The 20,859-nt window shown below is 38.6% G+C and overlaps 2 protein-coding genes across 4 annotated transcripts in view; one reads left to right on the top strand and one right to left on the bottom strand.

Annotated features, from left to right (window-relative positions):
• Positions 1-11,050, top strand: part of rgl2 (ral guanine nucleotide dissociation stimulator-like 2) — a 28,420-nt gene extending 17,370 nt beyond the window's left edge. For both annotated transcript variants that reach the window (XM_051407723.1, XM_051407724.1), the window contains 11 exons: positions 444-547; positions 1,408-1,492; positions 4,542-4,601; positions 5,493-5,579; positions 5,691-5,723; positions 6,178-6,299; positions 6,441-6,527; positions 7,229-7,322; positions 7,498-7,722; positions 7,934-8,048; positions 8,833-11,050. In XM_051407723.1, the coding sequence (XP_051263683.1) occupies positions 444-547; positions 1,408-1,492; positions 4,542-4,601; positions 5,493-5,579; positions 5,691-5,723; positions 6,178-6,299; positions 6,441-6,527; positions 7,229-7,322; positions 7,498-7,722; positions 7,934-8,048; positions 8,833-9,014 (1,194 nt within the window). In that variant the 3' untranslated portion in view covers positions 9,015-11,050. The remainder of the gene's footprint in view (positions 1-443; positions 548-1,407; positions 1,493-4,541; positions 4,602-5,492; positions 5,580-5,690; positions 5,724-6,177; positions 6,300-6,440; positions 6,528-7,228; positions 7,323-7,497; positions 7,723-7,933; positions 8,049-8,832) is intronic.
• Positions 11,051-11,237: 187 nt separating this feature from the next.
• On the bottom strand, positions 11,238-19,168 carry dnase2 (deoxyribonuclease II, lysosomal). Of its 2 annotated transcripts, XM_051407730.1 has the most exons (7): positions 18,852-19,168; positions 17,646-17,743; positions 17,295-17,466; positions 16,462-16,564; positions 15,649-15,813; positions 12,785-13,003; positions 11,238-12,554 (listed from the first exon to the last, which is right to left on the bottom strand). In XM_051407730.1, exons 2-7 carry the CDS (start codon positions 17,741-17,743, stop codon positions 12,184-12,186), a joined length of 1,128 nt encoding a protein of 375 aa, XP_051263690.1. In that variant the 5' UTR covers positions 18,852-19,168; the 3' UTR covers positions 11,238-12,183. The 2 variants fall into 2 exon arrangements, with proteins under 2 accessions (XP_051263690.1, XP_051263691.1); XM_051407731.1 differs by lacking the exon at positions 18,852-19,168 and having other exon boundaries at positions 17,591-17,728.
• Between the last annotated feature and the right edge of the window lie 1,691 nt (positions 19,169-20,859).

Raw genomic sequence — 20,859 nt, 5'->3', positions numbered from 1 at the left:
CAGATCCTGTCCTTGGTTGTTATGGTCACGCAGTTTCATTCCTTTCCCAGCCTCTTTATCTGTGAATAAAACACACATTCTCTCCAGTATTGCTGTAGAAAGCTGCATTTGTCATCACAAACGCACACTCACACACACACACACACACACACACACACACACACACACACACACACACACATACACACACACATACACACACACACACTCTTTGGCAAAGTCAGGTATCACTGGTCTGCTGCCAAGCTGGCGTCCTGAGCTCATCCCAGGTTTCTTTTGGGACAAACCTCTTTAGCAGTATACATTATTCAGCGCCTCAGGCCGACACTGTAATTTAACACCAGCCAGATCCACACCCACAGGTGACAGTTACAGTGTGTGTGAGTATGTGTGTGTGTGTGCATGCAAATGAGGGTATTCATCTGTGTGTGTGCTTTCATCAGGAGTGCCGAGCCAGGAAGAACTTCTCCTCGCTGTATGCCATCGTGTCTGCCCTGCAGAGTAACCCCATCCACCGGCTGAGGAAGACGTGGCAGGACACTGACAGGTCTGAACAAGTTTTTAAAAAAGCATATAAAAAGTAATCAGGGCTTTATTGCCATATACACAGAGAACCATTTTCACTGAACAATGAAATTCCTAGTTTGCTGCAACATGACAATAAACATTAATATAAACACGCGGTTTTTATTGACCTCTGCTGGTGACCAAGGAAAAATATTGAAAGATCTTTAACTGTGTCATAACTTGTTTGAAGTAAAAATATGGTATTGTGCACGTTAGCACGTTAAATATGTATTCTTCAGCCACCCTACATAAGGTATTATTCTAATTGTAAATGTGAGGTGTGGTTAGGACCAGGAGGACAGTTTCTTAATAACTTCAAACAGCACTACAGGCAACTGTTGTTACCCTCGGGACACTTTATTTATTAAGCACCAAGGCAACCTTGTAAATAACTCTGTAGTCAACCTCGTAAATAAGCAGAAGTAAACTCTCTTTCCTTAATCTAGACATAAAAAATGCCACTTCAGCAGTGTTGTCCCCTCAACATAAACCCAAGCCATTTTCAGTCACGGCATCCTCTCTGAATCATAAATGAAGCAAGCAACAGACCTAAAACAAACAGGAAATTTCATGTGCATTTAGTGATCAAATAATACTTGTTTTTGTAAGTTTCCCTGTTTAGAAGAAAGTTTAGGGTGACCAAGATGAGGTTGTAACATTTTTTAAAAGCACTTTCAAAAGACATTCTTTACTCAATTTTCCCATCGGTCGCTGTCTCTCAAACCTCAGTATCCAATGATAGTTTGCAAACTCTTCAAATCTGGCGCGTACTAAATATCTTCAGTACAGTAAATATCAATGATCTTTTACTGTAAACTCACTGTTTGGGTCACTTGACAGGGAAGCAGTGAGGAGATACGAGGAGCTGTCAGAAATATTCTCAGATAAGGACAACTACTCACAAAGCAGAGAACTCCTGAAGGAGGTAAGTGTCTGTCAAACTACAGAATGACAATGGAAATGTGAAAAAAACTGTATATTTTGTGGTAAAAACAGGAAGTCATGCTAAGATCATTCACATTATACAGAGCAGGTTCAGTGAGAAATTTGATCTTTTATTTATGGCAAGCTAGGTTCTACTACTGACACTGCAGTAAACCTGTTTTGTGCAGTATAAAGTGAAAGGTTTGAGTCTGAATGACGTAATTTTATGATATCTTGTCATTTGATCACTTGTGTGTGGTTAATGATAAAACTAACTGGTTGTTTAGAGGCTGAAGGAGCAGTTCCTTGTGCTGGAAAGCTGCCAGTTTGAACTCTCGCTCAGGGTTGCAGTGTTTGAGTGCAGTTTTGTTTCTGGATTCAGATTTCAGCAGCTTTTTTCTGATGTGTTGGACTCGTTTCAGGCCTATTTTTACTCGGATCTGTGTTGTTCTTGACTGTTGTTGGATGCTTTTACCGCTTATGTTTTTTACCGCCTCGCTAAAAAAATCTTCAAAGATGCTTTTCTCTCTAACTTTCTCTCTGTCACTACAAACACTTTGAGTTAACACCTGTGTGTACCAGATGTAACAGTGCACTGGGGAGGCATAAACTTCTGAAGCATTTGTGTTACACTCAGAAAGAAAGGCACTGCAGGTCTTGGTTTGGACTTAATTACCTCTGCTTGACTCAATGTCAACACTGTTTGAGACCTGATTTTTAGAAATAACTGTTTAAAGACCCAGTGTGTAACATTTAAGAGGATCTAGTAGCAGAATTGGAATATAAGAGGTGTGTTTTCATCACATGAAAACAAAAATCATGTTTTCATGATTTTATGATGAGCTGGTTTTTCTATGGAAGGAGTGGGGTCTGAAACCTAAAAGCTAATGTTCTAAATACTACAGCATGTTAACCATTGTTAACTGCACTGGCGTGCTAATGTTTGCTATTTAGCATAAGGTACAGCTGAGGTGGATGTGTGTCATTAGTTTTGCAGATAGTCTGTTATTAATTAAAAAGTTGAAATTCAAATTTGTGATTCTGGGTATTGTGGTAGTGACGAGCGAGATACGCAACTAGAAACATGGGTATTATAAAATAAATAAAACAAAAGCCACAGTGAAATGGATTTAAGTTTTGTTACTGCAAAAACAGAAGCAAGTAGTCTATTATTCCCTGGACCATCTCGACTACAGTCGGGAAGCATTGACCAGGAAGGTCGGAGACAGCAACACTTGATGACAACCCTCGATGAAAAGTCAGAAGATCTCCAAAGTTGTTAATTCATCCTGTGGGAAACATGTTTGTACCAAATTGACAATTCATCCAAATGATTTTGAGACATTTAACTCAAAACCACAATAGTCAACCTTGTGGTGGCACTAGAGGAAAAGGCAGGCCACCGAATCACCTAAATCCATCAATAGTTGTCGAGATATTTCAGTCTGGGTTGACCAACATTGCTACCTCTAGAACCACACAGCTATCATGGATAAAAACAACATAGTTTACATGCTGACTGCAAGCATACAGTGATATGTGTTAAGCCTCTAACTGCAGCTTTGAAAAACCATGTGACACTTCTGCACTTTGACTGATATCGCACATCCTGGTGACGAGCATCCCATGCTTGAACAGCAATATGAGAGTTAATAAACGTGTCTGTCAAGTGCCACTACTGGACCACATTTGTTAAATAGCACAGACTGAAGTCGAGCCTTATCCTCAGCTGAAAACAACATTCAGTGGTAGAGATTTATGACTCCTTTAAAGACCAGAAACCAGTCTCATCTGGTTGAGTAGAACTGCCCTTATTCTGTCAACACTTTCACTTCAGTGTGAGACACCCATCTAAAGACGTACATTATATTTAGTTTGCACTGTGTCAGAGAGTTAGGGAAGTTGGCAGGATTAGCTGTGTTTTGATTTGCTGTTATGGTGCAGTGCAGGCATCAATACTTTTGCATTAGCTGCGATTTTACCCATGATACCCCCAAAGGAATTCATCCAAACATTTGCTTTCATTTTGAAAGCTTCACTTCGAGCTTTGATTCCAGAAAAACACCATCATTTTCTGTTGCCCTTTGATTTTTTTTTTTCAGCACAGTTGCTTCCCTTCATCTCTCAGCTTGTCTAAAAATGACTACGACTCGCAGACAGAGTGTAAGATGAATGATTCAGACTAATAAAAGTTTGGAGAAATTATTCACAACACTGTCACTGAAGCATTTAACAGTGTAACAAAACACTTTATCATATATCATGATGATTAACAGGCTATGTCTTCCTGGCTAATGTCAAGCTGTCATGATAGATCTCTAGCCTGAGTAGTGTCAACTTTGCTTTGTTATAAACATTTATGAAAATGAATTAATGTTCATGTCAGTTGTCGTGGCAGTATTAGGTTTATATCTAAATGAATGTACATTTATGGTACTTTTTTATGATTTATAATGGTATATTTTTATCACCCCTGAATATTATTATAAAATAAAATCTAGAATCAAGCATTGGAAATTAGCTTAGGCTATAAATGTCACACATTCATGAGGGAATATTCCAAGTAAAAAAATAAATAATAATAACTTGCATTGAATGTAAAGATTAAAGATTATTAACCAGAGTGTCTTTCAGCTCATTGTTTTGGTTTTATGGTGCACAGTTTCACTGTTTAGATTCACTCTCACCGCTCAGTGCCATTTTCAGCCACAACAGGCAGGAATAAACCTCCTGTACTCTACAAACCCAGCACCAAACGACAGACAAACACAATTAGCAGCTAGCTGGTCAAGAGACAGATATTTCCCGTGGGAGTTGGTGTAAACCAGATCAAATCTCTAAATGAGAATAAATACTGGAATTAAATTCATCAGGTGGCCACAAACATGACTTCAAATGAATCCTGAATGTTGAATGTGGCTCCATATCTGCCGGTTTGCTAGCGCGTTACTCGTATAAACTAAAAAGTAATTTGTGCTCACAGCTTATTGCAGCTTTAAAACCAGTAAATGAACTTTGAACCTGAAAATGTCCTTTCTTTTGTCTTGCAGGAGGGCACCTCAAAGTTTGCCAACCTTGACAACAGACTCAACAACAAACATCTTAACAGGGTAAGTAGATTGGAAATAAAGACTCGGATGAAAGCACTCAGGTGTAAATGGCTGACATTGTGTGAATACGTCTCTTGTTCACACGCACAGTTTAACATTTGTAAATTATTCTCTCTGGGGTGTCAAATCATTTGGGGTCACCAAGACATTTCAGATAGTTACTTAAAATGACCTCAATATTTGTCACTGAGGCAAAACTTCAGATCTTCAAGCACATAAAAAAAGAGCAATTTTCACTATCTTTATAGCCCGCTTCTGGTGTGCATACCAATCATTTTAGCCTGAGGGGTTGTACACCCCCAGAAGCCTTTATGGGAGACCTTGGAAAATGTAGGAATGATGTAAGACCCTGCAAAAGTTTCATTAGTATTGTAAAAGTTAAGGGACAAATTTATCTGTGATTAAACTTGCATTCAGAGCTTATAATTCTTATCTTATTGTATATACAGTGTATGGTTAGGGTCACAAGCATGTGAGTAGAATCAAGTTTTATATCGTTATGGTTTTGCTGAGAGCTTAATAATGGATTTCAAACTTAAAGTACTTGAAAATACTGATTTCCTACAAAAGGCTACATTCAAACATTAACACTGATGTCACTTTTGCTAAGCGGGGGGTGGGGGGTGATTCAGTGCTTTGATGGAGGGTTGTAAGGGGGATCGACCAGCATGCAGCAGCAACAGTGGAGCAGAGGGGCTGTCAGTTGTGTGTGTGTGTGTGTGTGTGTGTGTGTGTGTGTGTGTGTGTGTGTGTGATGTGCTGAATCCTGATCATTTGACAAATAGCTGCAGGCGGCTGCTCTGAAATCCCTCGCTGTGTGGGCTCTTTACAATGTGAATAGAACCCTATGGGGAACGGATGAAACACTTTTTTTCTTTTTTTTTCACACAGTCCACCGCCCAGGGCACCGTGCCCTACCTGGGTATCTTCCTAACAGACCTCACCATGCTGGACACAGCAGTCAAAGACAGATTGGATGTAAGTTACTCTCATCTCTATCAAGGGGAAAGCTGGTCACAACCCCTGAAAGTTGCTCAGTATTTTACAATTATAAAACTGACATAACACATCCTGTCACTTCCTTTGCAGAATGGCTACATCAACTTTGACAAAAGGAGAAGGGTGAGTGTTGCAATATGGATCAGTGTGAGAGATAAAAGTTTAAATGTTATCTATTTTAACACTTAGAATAAGAGACATTGCATGTAGTGGATGCTGTCACACTGAGTGCTTTTAACAAGATCAGCAGTGGACTAAGCTTCTGATTCTGCAGCGCTCACATAACAAGCAAGGTGTGCATGAGTAAGAACTGTAGCACCCTGACAAAAAACCTGTTAGAGAGAAGAACTGAACAAAGTATATAAGCTTATTGAAAGAAGAGAGATACGTGGGATAAGAGCATATTAGAGCGAGCAGTGGTAGGGTAATATCTGAGGGAGGAAATGATTAAGAGGAGGGCGCTGTGAGGTGTAAGATGAGAGGAAAAAAAGAGCTGGCACAGTAATACTAGATCAGCCAACATGGGTGCTTTTTTTTAATTATGAAACTTTGTGGTGATATGCCTCTCTGTTAACAGGAATTTGAGGTTTTAGCTCAAATCCGGCTCCTGCAGTCTTCCTGCAAAAACTGTGTTTTCACCGCTGACGAGGCCTTCATGCAGTGGTATCAGAGTGTACCTACACTAAGAGAGGAGGAAAGGTAAATAAGCTTTGCTCAGTTACTGGTTAAACAAATGTCTTAAATGCATTCAATATGTTAAAGACACAAACTAAACCATATTTGTTGCTCTTAACTCTTTAATGAAGAATTATTTGTTTTGTTTTCGGTTGTCTATTTTAGCTATAGACTGTCCAATGAAATTGAAGCACCTGGTGAGCCAAGCCCCCGTGGCCTTACTCCAACAGTCATCATCACACAATGCTCAGAGTAAGCTATATCGAATGCTCTTACACATACACACACGTTCACAACACAGGCAATAATAAAATGTGAATTAGGATTTAATTTGGTCATAATGAGCAAATCGTCAGACTGTAAAAACCTCTGTGAGGAGCTTTCTAAAGTCTGAAAAGTATCTCTGATAAAAGAGAGCCCTGTGACAGATGTGGGCATTGACCAGGCAGGAAGAGTCTAATGAACGATATTATTAAGTTGCATTATGGCAATGTTCTTGACTATACAATGGAATAAGTCAGCATATCTCGATTTTGATCATTCCTTTTTTTAATGTATCTTACAAGTCCCCCAATTTTATGGAAATTCAGTACTAAATCGCTGTATCACCAACTTGAATCAGTGATGGCATGATTGGTCCTTTAGTCCATTACCTAGTCCACTTAAAAACTTAGCCGCAGCAAACAATTTTAATAATTAATTATTTCAAGACAAATTAATTGCTTAACAAAAAAAGCCAAACGTTTACTGATTCCAGCTTCTCAAATGTCAGTTTTTGCAGCTTTTCTGTGTTTTCACATCATTCTGAATTGAGTATTTTTGAATGTAAGCAAGTTAGTGTCACCTTGGTCTCTTTCTTGACTAAATGATTATGAATCCATGATAATAAAAAAAAACAATCATTAGTTTGAACCTTAATTTGAATGTCTTTATATATTTTCATGTGTTGACAGCCTGAGTACCTCCCGGACCAGCCTGGTTGGAGACAGTGACAGCCTCTTTGACTTTCCCTCCCCGGTCAATAATCTGCTGTCAAAACTCACAAAGGTATATCTTATACTTCTAGGCCAACTTTGCATTAATATCAGCTCCTTTCACAGACGCTGTATGCAGGAGTGAGTTATTTATTGTAGTAGTGATGGATAGTGACTCTTACTTTGATTAGATTAAACAATCACCTCCTTGATTATCATCAGAACCGTTGTTTTTATTTCTATCGCAGCACATGAGATCTCCGTCTGTGTCCTGTCTGGATGTTGACACGTCTCCTCCAACCAATGAGTCTACCCCGGCCACGTTGACTCCATCCACTCCCACAAAATCGCACCGCCGATCAGCCTCCTGTGGCAACAACCCCCCCAATAACATCCAAGGTTCGGGGGCTGACATGCGTATCATCAGGATACGAATGGACCTGCATGACGGCAACCTGTACCGAAGCATACTGGTACTAATTCAAACCATCTGAATATAATTTAAAGCAGCAGCTAGATTGTAGAAAATGCTCTGTCCCAAATTATCTGCGACAGGCTGCACTTACAGCCTTTCCCATAATGATAGTCATCAGAATCAGATCCTCAGGATACAATGGACCCAAGATATCATTAGTGCAACTCAAGATGTCCTAGTGTCATTGTTATTCTCCCCTCTCCCCTCAGGTTACTAGCAATGACAAGACCCCCACTGTGATCAGCTCTGCCTTAGAAAAGCACAATCAGGACCCAAAACAGGCGTCCAGATATGAGCTGATCCAACTTCTGCCTGAAGGAAAAGGTAAAGATGTGCTACCAGTGCAGTAAAAGGAAAAACTAATTCATTCTGCCCACAACACTGTTAATAGCAGCACTATTAGTACACAAAGTACACTGTATTTCTTGACCAGTGGTGTATTTTTGTTATCCAAATGGAGATAAATCTAATGTCATACTAGGAGAAAATCATCACAGGGTAATAAAACTTTACACATTTCGATGAAAGTTCCACAGTAAATCTAACCTCAGATGAGCAAATGGTTACTTTTTGGTGCAGATCCAGGGATCTTTATTATAATTTTGTACGATTTTTTAACATTTTACACAAACAGATTCGCTTACTTGAATAAAATCATATTATTGCATGAGCTCCAACAGTCAATAAGACGATTGAATGAAAATTAATCTGCAATCTTTTTTTATGCAAAAATGTCAATATTAATATTAATTATGTAATATATATTGCAGCTTATTAAAAAGTGATGACAAGATCCTTTTCTACATTTGTCTTTTTTATATCCTTGAATTTTTTGACAGATTATGTCTTTTCAAATATATATATGTATATATTTGAGCATTTTATATCTTTGTTAGTGACAGTAGAAAGAGAGAAGAGAGTGGGAACACCATGCAACAGAAGTCCCCGCTAGGACATGCTCTGGGGATGTTAATGTTCATGGTCGATGGCATTAACCTCTGGGCCACCATGGGTCCAATGTATGTCAGCTTTAGAGTACTGATGCCATCAGTCCAGCAACTTTGGAGAAGCTTTATTGAATTCTGTCTCTCTTCCTCTCTTAACACAGAACTGGTCATCCCTGCTACAGGAAATGTCTTCTACGCAATGACGTCATCTAGTGTTGACTTCCTGTTAAGAAGGAAAGGCGGAAACACTCCTTTGGGGTCACAGCCGATCAGCACAGAGACGAGCGCCACTTTTCCTCGAATCAAGGCCAAGGGAAGGAGACTGGTCAGGACTCTATTTTGACACCAGATTTTCCTCAACCCAACTTTTTCCACGCAGTTCTGACGTGAATGCAGTTTGAGCTCTTACAAACAGTAAATGTGGCCTTCTCTGTGCAAAACAAGAACATATGCCTTTCTCCCATGCTCCTACGAAGCTTGTTCTACCAAAACACCAAGACCAAATCCTTCTTGTGTTTTAATCAACAACAACATTGCAGGTTTTGTCGAACATTTCAGACCTCCAGCCGCCCTGCTGTGTGTAGAGTGCTGCTGAAGAACAGCGTCACTTTTCCTCTTTTTCCAAACAGTATGCATTACTAATTTATACCCTGAGGAAGAGCAATGACAGCCTTTAACTGAGTAATTTTGGTGCTGGCTCTTGAGTCCCTGTCAGGTAGCACTTGATGCATTTTCATTCTAACTCAATGAATAAGATCTGTTGTAATTGCCTGTAGTCGCCAGGAAATCCCTCGTGGTTGTGTGCCTCAGTGACGTTTCCAAATGTAAGATTGAATTGGTCAGAACTTTTTTGGGGGAAGAAGCGTAATGAAATCTAAATATTAAGAGCCTGTCAGATCTGGTTCTGGTAAACAGCACATGAGAAAGACCAAAAGATACAGTGCAAGTGCATCATTGTAGCAAAACACTGGAGACATATATGTTTTGTATATATTTATATATTTTGTATGTCTGTATGATGTCAACATTGTGTTTACACTGGCAAGGAGCTCTAGGTCCATGTGTCCGAACTGTCCAGTAAATAATTCATCAAGGAAAAATCCATCAATACCTGCAAAATTTCCACTTTAAAGACATTATTTTAGCTTTGACTCAAGCAGATATTCATTTTACATACACCTAAAAGCTGCATTAATCAATATTTTTATATTAACAATATAAATAATGAATTTAATCACTATTCATATTGTAAAAGTGGCTGCTTGTAGTGACTAACCTAAAAATAATGATCAACTCTGCAGTTCGATGGCTTTTTGGCCTAATTTGTTTGGGTTTCAGGGCCCATTCAGGGTTCATTCTCACAGCTGTTATCAACCCTATTTCCAGCAGCAGCAAAAAAAAAAAAAACAAACCCATTGTAGGCCTATGCTACCTGCCCAACAGAAACTAGCAGACACACTAAGTTAGCGACTTGCTGGTGAAAAATGTCAAACATCTAACCAATAAAAACCTAATATTTTTCTAAGAGACCAAACTAGACTCAAATGAGAGTCATATGCACTTATTTCATGAGATGGATGGAAATATAACTAAAGATAAATATTTCTTCCTCAGCTAGATGTGTATCTAGGCAGCTTTTCACCAGCAGGTTAGCTGTAACAACTTCATAAGGCATTAAAATGTCATACAGCTCAATTTTGATGTTCTTCTGATCCCTAGTAGCTAAAAATTGATTATTGCAGCTTTAAAAACACCTTGCAGCACTTTGAAAAAGCTTGTGGCTTTGCTTCAGTTTATCACTGTAGTACCAAAACCACTGAGGAAGACAGTTAGGAAAATTCAAACAATACACCACCATTTTTAGGTTTAAGGTTTTCCAGGTCTGAACTTTTCAACAGAGCATAAGCTACACTTAATTTATGCAGATTCTTAACGCAGCTCAGCAGGACGCACCTTCCCTGCTGTTTACCTGCAGTACAAAGCCTTAGCTCCAGTTTCATGTTATGAATTAACATGTCGACTTCGGTGTAGGTTTAAAACACACAACCTCTTTGAAAAAAAGTCTGGACTTCGAAAAAGTCTTGTGACCTCTGGTTGTACCCGCTCAGTGCTGGTGAGGCCTCCTGATTGGCTGAGGCACAATCACAGTGGGACCAGGGAGAGGATTCTTCAGATGATGTGTGCTGGCGTTTTTGCTATGTTACTGATTGTTTTAGTGCCTTTCTCTACAGGATGCTCATCTTTCCCATTTTTGCATTAGAATGTATACACAGAGGCAACGCAGTCATCTCCAGTGCTGTGAAGTCTCACATCAAAGCTATTTATGCACTACATACAGGATGTCCTATTTTTGTGGTAATAAATTTACTTTTATATGAATTTCATTGCTTTTGACTGATGTGCTGTAACACATTCCACGTTCAACACAGACAGATACTTTCCATGCTGCTGAGTATCCCGTAAAAATAATTAAAGCTGTCTCTATATGTCAAATACTGACATTTCCATTTTTCTCATGGATAAGGTAAAGCAAGGTGAATACACATCAGCAAAAAAACAAAATACACCTGTTTTAGTCTTTATTCAGATTCAAGATAGCCAGCATCTTTATTGTCAAGCAAAATCAAGGTCAGAATGAATGTATGTGAAATGTGAAACAATCTAAAGCACAAAATAAAAAAGTTCTGAATGTGTCAGAAAAGCACATTTGAAATTCATAGACACACATACAAACCCAGTTAATAACAAACCTTTATGAAACACAAAGTATTAAAGCATTCCTTGCACCTGAATGTTGTCAGTGAAATGTGTGCGTGTGCTGAATTAATCCCACAATGTTCATACATTAAAAATTCCATTAAAATCAGTTTTCATACATTTTCAAGCTTGGCGAGCTCCCTGAGAACAAACCTACAAACCAGATAATGTTGGTTTAAAAAGAAAAAGTCCAAGTTAGCGAGGCAGCACTTATGCAGTTTGCAACATCGTTTCATCAGTTTCAATTAAAAGCGAACCCCGTAGTTATAAAGACACTCGAACAAATGCTTTCATTTGAAGTACCACTTTGAGGCTTTTGTATTTTTCAAAATGAACACCATATTTTCTATAACACCCTGTGCTCCCTGTCACATCTGACTACTTCTACTCCTCCAGCATTGTTCTGTATGCATATAGTTTGAAGAGGGTGATGTAACAGCCCTTGATTACAGCCGATAATCATTCTGAACAAGTGAAATGGTTTTCGTGCCTTAAAGGACCCGAAAACATATTTTCTCAATCAGTTTCTTACTGTGAGCGATGGGGGACTATATGAACATACTATTTTCTGCCAAAATAGGGTCAGTTTTTGTTATTTCATTTAAGATATTGCTGAATTCCTGGGTCACTTCAATTTGATTTTACGAGGGAGATTAAAAGAAATATTATACTGTAGCAAATGTGTTCAAACCCACATGCCAGATGTTATGGTCGTTTCTTTAAACCCAGTTGGTCCACATGGCTCCAGAAGAGTGTCAACACTGGATCGTTCCTCCTCCACAAGCCTCACACTGCAGTGCCGCCGTCCGGTAAGCCTTCCACACCACCGGGTCCTGCAGACACACCGTGCCACCGCCTCGCTTCTCCTCCGCCTCGTTCCGGTTTATGTCTCCCACACACACCCAGCCTCCTCCGTCCCTTGACCCGGCCTCCTTGGGGCTGACAGCCCACTTGGAGTGGTCTTGGCTGGCCTTGAAGGTGAACGTCTCTCCCGGGTTGATGAGCGTGATGTCCAAGACTTTCCAGCCCAGCGAGCAGTCAGAGGGGAGGATGCCAGTGGAGCGAACCCAGAACTGGACCAGGAGGTCTGACTGGAGGGTGGGGGCCACCCAGGAGTGGTACAGGTCTGATGAGGCAAAGAGGGAGGACATATTTTTATTATTTTCTTGCTAGTAACCTGTCTGCATTATGCTAAAAGATATGTTCTCAGTAAGGAGTGTGAATTATTATCACAACTTAGAACCTGCTCACTTTGGCCCATTTATACCTGCAAAAAGAAACTCAAGGTGAAGCTGACACCAGATGAACTGAGGCCAGAACTAATTTTAAACTACTTTTATTCCTCCAAAGTCATACCATTGTCAAAAGAGGCTCCTTTGGCAAAGCTGATGAAGTTGGTGCCATCCTTTGAGGTCAGAGTCACGCTGCGATTGGACACAGGTTTAATATGTGGAGAGATGTGACCAGACAGATGTTTTTTCTTACAGACAGCGGCCAGCGCAGGAACCAGAGAAGCCAAGGACTCAGGGACGTCGCAGTCGTACACATTAGGCTGATTGATCTGAAGCTGCTCTCCTGTGGTGCAAAACAAATTTGATTTAGGGCAAACGCTGCTAACGGCACTCAAGAATCACTCTATTCGTTAAGTACAGTAAATGAAAAGCACTGTCTTGGTGACATTGGTGCAGAGGCACTGCGGCAACTGTGCACAGCAACAGATGATATAACTACACATACGTAACACATAAGAACCATATTTTTTGTATCTTATATGTCATTTTTCTTCCTTTATTTAAACCTTATTTTATCTACATTTAAATTCAGGCAGAAATTTTTCCACATTTCACAAAATTCTCTTACTTCTCCTGCAATAGATTTCTCTGCGTATGATTCTTTGTTTAACAGCATTGTTAGAAAGAAGCCTGAAGACAGACACCATGACTTGATTTCTTGTTTTTTATGTTAAAGGGTTACTCAGGCAAACTTACAAACTGCTCTTATTTTCCTGTTTTTTAAATTTGGTCTGTTATCTGGGGAAAGAACAAAGACATTCCCAGACATGCTAATAAACCATTAACTTATTGACACAAAGGTGAATTACAATATGCGAGTTGTTTCTTTAACTGGCCTTTGTACAAAAAACAAAATGCAATTTATCAGTAACTACAGTGTTTGATTCTAACCTCAACACATCATGCCTCTGCTTACTGTCTTTCCATGAGCTCCATTAGGGCAGCAACTGACGACTACATTTCATTATTGATTAATCAATCCATTATATTCTGCTTAATTTATTGTGTCTATAAATAGTCAGCTAGTTGTGAAAAATGACCATCACAATTTCTCAGAGTCTAAGTTGACATCTTAACTGCTTGTTTCGTCTGACCAACAGTCCAAAACTCAAACATATTCAATTTACAATGATATAAAACAGAGCTGGAACAAGTGAATGTTGCCCATGTTAGCCATGATAACTGCATGTCTCCAGAGATAGCAGTGTCAGCTCAGTCCACCACTTTGGTTCAGGCTGAAAATATCTCAAGAACTATCAGATGGATCATGTGTACAGACATTCATGGTGCCCAGAAGACCCGTCTTGATGACTTTCTTCTAGTGCCACCATGAGTCTGACATTGTAGTTTTGAGTAAAATGTCCCGGCAAATATTGGATGAATGCCATCAACTTATTTAACTACTCATGATGGTGAACATGGTAAATATACCCGCTAAACATCAGCATGTTAGTATTGTCATTGTGAGCATGTTAGCATGGTGACCAAAACACCGTTACCTAATAAATTACTTTTAATTGACCATTAAAATAGTTTTCAATTGATAAATTGGTTCCAGCACTAATTCTATGCAACAAAACATAAAACACATAAAATAGATAACTGTGCTAATTGTGCTAAGTGATTAGGTTAATTAAAACATAAGCAGGGAACTATTTCTGACAACATACCAGTCGTCACATATTGGACAGACAGTATTTATTAACTCAATGTCAAATCTCAGTTTCCCTCATTAACATGCAAATTGATGCTGCAAGGTGCTTGAAAATAAAACGTGATATGGCTGTGATCACTTTATGCTGTTTGACAAAACATTTATGTGCCGTGCGTCCACGTCATCCCGGACACTGTCACACTCTCAACATCCCAGCTGGAGAGGCAAGGATCTGATGGAGCAAATGCATGCCGCAGTGTGAGCGCTGATATCTCTATGGTAACATACCTCGATCTAATTACATTACCCCCGGCACTGCCATAGCAACTGTGCCAACTGCTGGGTCTGCCAGGGAACTGCACAGGCAGCGCGGTGACATGGTGATGACACCTGTTTACGTTGATTATCTTGGATCAGGATCGTTGTTGTGTCAATACCTGACTTGATTATTAAGTACTGGGTGGCGACAAGACAATAATTACTGGAGAAATTCCTTTCTTTTCAAGACGAGACAGCTCTTAAATAATAATTTACCACCTACGCTAACCGCACAACTCGTGATTCAATATCCCAAGTAAGTAACTTATTTTTTGACAAAGGCAGATATCAGTAGCAGTTTTTTATACTTTTATTGAACAAAATCTGGCTATTTTTTTCAATTTCATGACAAAAAGTGACACATATTTGGGGTTTCAGGGGTATTATAATATTCTTGGGAAAGCCTTAGAAAAAGCATTTAGATTCTCATGGGAAACTCTACTGAAACATGTTGAAACTTGTTTTTAATAAGCAGCTCTTTAAGGCAGAGGAACACACCAATCAATAGCAGGGAAACTCTTGGATATCTTATCTGTCATTACAGGTTGAATAGACTGTCTTCACTTACGAACTTCCATTATACAGGCAGGAGATTGATTCATTTGCTGATATGGTAAATAGTATGAAACCTTGATGCTGAATACGTAAACAAACCAATATATTGGCCTAATTTAATTTGTAATACAGTAGATTTTCTTTCTCAGCATTTTAGAGGCTACAAATGTTTAATATATTGAGCGAAACGGACCTTTTTCACCAATATAGATATACGTTTGATAAGGAATTCCTTCTTAATTAGCAGACAGAAGGCAGAGTATGAATCTTCATTAGCTTTCAGCTCTCATACTGTTATTGTAATCTTACACTCTCATTGAATTAAACAGAATTGTAAAGTGTTAACTGCATTTTTATAGCAACTCTGGCTGTGCTATATTTGGCCAAATTGATATACTTACCGATGGTCTGGAAGCGGTCGAGCGGGTAGGTAACACAGATAAAGTTTTGTCCGTTGGGCACACCGGTGCTGGGGTAATAATACTGTCCTGCCTGTTGTACCGGGGGGAAGTGAGGGGTGCTGTGAACCAACCAGAAGCCCTGATTTTTATCCAGCAGGACAACACCTGAGGAAGAGATATTCAAACTGTCATCAAGGGTTTCCTTCCCTGCAAATCATAAGTAAATAAACCCAACTTTGCTCATTTATTTCTACATATTTAAACAGAAATACAGTGATTTTTTTTTACATGTTAATTCTCTGTAGGTTCATCTCTACCAGGGTGACCCCTTTCAAACTGTCACAGTGTTTGCACTTTGTAATTAGATGGAACTTTAAAAGTCCTCACGAGTCATATTGGCTCTCTCCCTTTTTACACAACTTTAAGGTAGTCATTTATTTGGCCCTTATACATGACTTGTGTGGTTTTAAAATCTCCAAAGTTTCTGAATTTTAGCAGTTTTGTTGAAGTTGTTTTTTTAAACTCTTTTGAAGTATGTAAATCATGTTAGCATGTGTTTAGGTACTTCCCCATACAGGAAGTAATGTATGGCTGTAGTATATAAGCCAACAATATAAAGTGTATAGTGAAGCTTGATTTATGAAATCCTTAATTTTATATAGCGACTGACTTTGACATTTTTGCTTTGACATAATTCATACACTGTTGTCGGATCCGTGATGCACTTCTTCATAATCGCTGATTCTGAGTATGAAGTCAAATCTCTTTCAGCCAACCTGCGCTCTGCAGGTATTAGACTGCTCCGGTGTTCACCTTTTGTGTGCCCCCCTCTGCTTCCACTGTTGTCAACCCATCTGTCACCAAACTCCACAGGTGGCCTCTGGTCATTGTAAAGGATATACGCTAGCTCTGTGTTCTGTGGAGAGGAGACAGCTTTTTTTATCGAAATGAGAAGCCATCACACTACATACCAAGCACACAAAAAAAAAGACACACTTCAGATGAAAACAGAATAAAACAGCATAACATTAGTGAGTTTGGGTGTACAGACGTGTGATAATGCAGTTGAAATCACCTTTCCTGCAGCTGTTTGGAAAAACAGGCCAACACATGCATACAGATGAACAAGTACATTTCAGTTCTTATTCTCAGTTTCTCATTCTGATCTAATAATGTCAGGTGGTTATAACACAGGATTTAACAAGTCTATCTATATATAATTACATATAACTGAGAAGTCTTATGACTGTATCATGAAAACAGAAGCTGACAAAAATAAATGACATCTGCTGTTTTCACTGCTGATACTGCTTGAGTAAAATATACTTTTGTTAAATTGTGGACAGAATACAAATAGATCTCATATTAATACCCAGGAAGATTTTCAACCACCATGGGAAAGATAAATCATGTCATAAGAAAAAGTTAGACTTTGCATGGCCATTTCACATGACTCATACAAATATTACTTATATTATAATCCATGAAAAATAAGTAACTGAAACACTATAATAATTGAAGGATGCTGATTTTCACCTGGGTGACCTCCTAGAAAATGAACTCTTGGTAAGACAAAACTGAATTCATAATGTTTAGACTCGGTATTTGCTCCATTTGTGTTACAGACCAAAAAAATGGAAGCAGACCTTTCCTTGTGAGTACAGTTGTCCGACTGTCCTGCCCAGAGCTCCCGTGGTGTCATTCACTGTCCCGTTCCCATTAGTCCATCCTTCACTCCCTTTTTCCAGCAGTAAATACATCTCGCCCTCTTGGAGAGATTTCCTGCCATGTTCTTTAGGCAGCTTGTAGATATAAAACCTAACAGAGAATGAGACAGTAGTAAAGATGTAAATAAAACCCATTGGGGAAAACTGATTTGTGCATGATTGTTTTTAGCTTTCTTGTTAGGTTTCTTGAGACAACTTAACGGGTTAAAACAAACCATAAACTGTATCTTTAAATGCTTGTTTCGTCCAGGTCTGTTATCAGTGAATTACCAATCAACTGCATCTCCTTGGTCATTGTAGCAGCTGATTGGTGAGGTGTCGCCCCCTAGTGGCTCACAGAAGATCAGCAAGGATAAGAACAGAAACATCTAAGAACAAGAGACAGATTAATCATTGAACGTATATGTGTATATATATATATATATATATTTATTTTTTATTTTTTTTCAAATACAAAAAGGTATTTAGGATATTGGCAAATTAAAGGAAAAACTGACATGTTTCTACAGACATACTAATATGTACATTATGTATTCTTCGCTGTAATCCATCATACTGTTCACATTGACTGCAAAGAGATTCCTTCATAGATACATTTTAAGTGATGAGAGACAAAATCCACAGCCCTTGTTCTGTGTAAAAATGTTCAGCAGACGCTTATAGGCTCATATCAGCATGAGTATTGTTTTCAGACAGATTATCCTTTAAAACCTGCACAAGGAACTGAGGCTTTTGTGAATGAGTGTATAGAGAAGTGGAAGGTACACAAATGTACACTACTCTAAAAATATACATCCAACCACATTTGTTGCTGTGGTAGTTTTCCACTGCTTTACTAAAAGGACCTTTCAACCACTGATGACAAACATTTAATTACACTCAAACTCAAAAGTACTCATTATACAGAGTGACCCATTTCAGAATAATATATGTATATGGTATAACTGCATTAATCATTGATGCATTAATGCTTAAGCATCACTTTAATATTGCAGCTGGTAAAAGTGGAGCTTCTTTTAACTGTTTCATATACTGCTATAACAATACATCAGAATTAATTTGCTGACTTAATTTTGTACTAATAATGTTAATTTGCAAAGTAACTTAATCTATTAAATAAATGCAGTGGAGAAAAATGTAATATTTCCCTATGTAGGAGGAAATGGAAATACAGAAGTGAAGAACAAGCCCCTCTAAAGTGTACTTGAGTACAGTATTTGAGTAACTACACGTTATATTCCACCACTAACACAGTCTATATCTAACACCGGATACAGACAAAACCCTAAATTAAAGATAAAATCTGAAGCTCCAGATTACAAAAAGTCAGACCTAACACATCTGAAAACTGACGCAAACTTAACTAAAGCCAAAAGTGAACATCAGTCACTGCAAGTCGCAACCTTGCTCACTGCAAAGGGGAAAGTAAAGCCACATGTTTACACAGTTTAAGTTCATGCAACCACTTGTACTCACCTCTGGCTCGGTGTGTGTCTCCTCATTTATGTCCCCAATGGATTCTCATCTGGTTGTCAGCATGAAGTAGTTCCCAATCCTTAGGTTTCATCTTCATCTAACATCCTTGTTTGGGTCTGGGACCACAACAGCGGGAGGAGACAGTGACGTCAGGCACGACAGGTTTCGCTCTTACGGGGAAAACTACGGCAGTCAAAGAGAGACACAACACACACACACAGGCTGAGTAGCTGTTTAAGAATAAAATGTGCGAGAGTATGGTTAAACTCGGTGTTTAGTTATCTGTAACTTCCTGGCTCCTGGCTCATCCTTGTCTAAAAGGGCTTGGTTTCAGTCATGTGATTGATGACGTCGACCGGCGGGCGGGGCTATATAGAAAAAGCTGTATCTAAATGTTTTAAATAAAAAGCTTGATAAAAAACATAAAACAGAAGTCCTGAGTGTGGAGTGATATTAATAAACATAAGATAAACACAGACATAAGGTTTTCATTAACCATTTAAGAATTCATAGCATTCATATAAATGCAACATATATATTATTAAATAAGTCACTGAATCTATGGTAATAAAATTTGATCTTTAAGTCTTCGATATCTATATTTTTAATATTTTCTCTGAAACCCTATACAGCATGGAGAGACAGTAAGCCTCCGGAGTACAGTTAGAGCGCACAATTAAATGACCATTTCACAGACACTCCCAAACTACACCACATTAGAAGAAACTGTCAACCAGCCATCTACAAGAAAACAAAAACCGGCGAGCTCATGTTGACCTGGTCAGAATCTGGTCTTTGAAAGAAAGCCAAGGCCATAGCAGAGAAAAATAGATAGATATATATAGAGTATATCAGGCCAACCCTTGGGTAAATAAGTATTGCACACTTCTATCTTAAAAGTGGAACTTGAATCTGTTAGTTGGCCTGCTGTTGTTTCTTTCTGTTCGACTCTTTCGCAATTTTGGTGAAAAGTGTGGTTTTTGTTTTGTTACATGCTTCTTCTTCTTTTCATTTAAAATGTTTATCCGTCTTTATATATCACTTGATGAGCTGGAGCAGAGGCTGGTCGTGTGACAGAATAATACCTGTGTCATCAATAATCTGGAGATATTTCATGACCTTTGACTTCACATCTGAAATGTAAACTTTTTGATGAGTTAATTGATCTTCCTTATTATTATTTGTTAATAATCCAACAAAAGTACAATATTAGTGTTCTTCTATTTGATTTTACAATATGTTTTCTCCTTTTAATGTAGATCTCCACCAGCAGTGTTGGTCAAAGTATTGCTGACAGTGTCACATAAATGTGCTGTTTGAAGAAGTGGCACAGTGTCACCTCTAACCTCACTTGTGCAGGCCGACCCGGACTTCCTCAGAAAGCTTTGCTCAGAGCTGAGTGGACTAAACACACACCAGAGGAGGTCACAGGGTTCCTGAATTATTACAAACAGCATTTCTGAACATCACAGTTAATGCTACATTACATTGGATGTGTAAATCTCCTTTTTGCCTTTGTGGTGATGTGACCTTCAATAAAAATGACTCAGTAGTGTAAATCAAAATACAGGTACTTTGAGATAATACTCCTTTTCAGTCCATTTATTCTGTTAAAAATTAACATCTTTATCTTTGTCTCATTTGTTCCCTAAATGGGACATCACTACCTTGTCTCTTTCTGTGTGAATGTTTTGATTTATGTGCAACGTGCTGTTTTAAAACGATTAGACACCATCACAAGCTTGTGGGAATGTGACCTAGCAAGGGAATGATGATTAATAATAAAGATAACAGAACAGGTTTTTACCTCTTTTACCTCCTTGTTAGCGTAACTGCTCAAATGCTTGCAATTACAGGCTACTGTGTGTTTTATATGCAAATATAAATTGGTGAAAATGGAATAAAATAAAGGATACACACTCAAATGATATTCTCATTAGAGTCTTAAATCTCTTTTTCTCCCGACAACATTTTGCACAAATTGAATAAATGGGTAAATGCAAATGCC

This window comes from Dicentrarchus labrax, unplaced genomic scaffold, assembly GCF_905237075.1.
Source record: "Dicentrarchus labrax unplaced genomic scaffold, dlabrax2021, whole genome shotgun sequence".
Taxonomy (NCBI): Eukaryota; Metazoa; Chordata; class Actinopteri; family Moronidae; genus Dicentrarchus; species Dicentrarchus labrax.
Note: the sequence above shows the minus strand (reverse complement) of the source record. Positions and strands in the feature narration are given on the sequence as shown.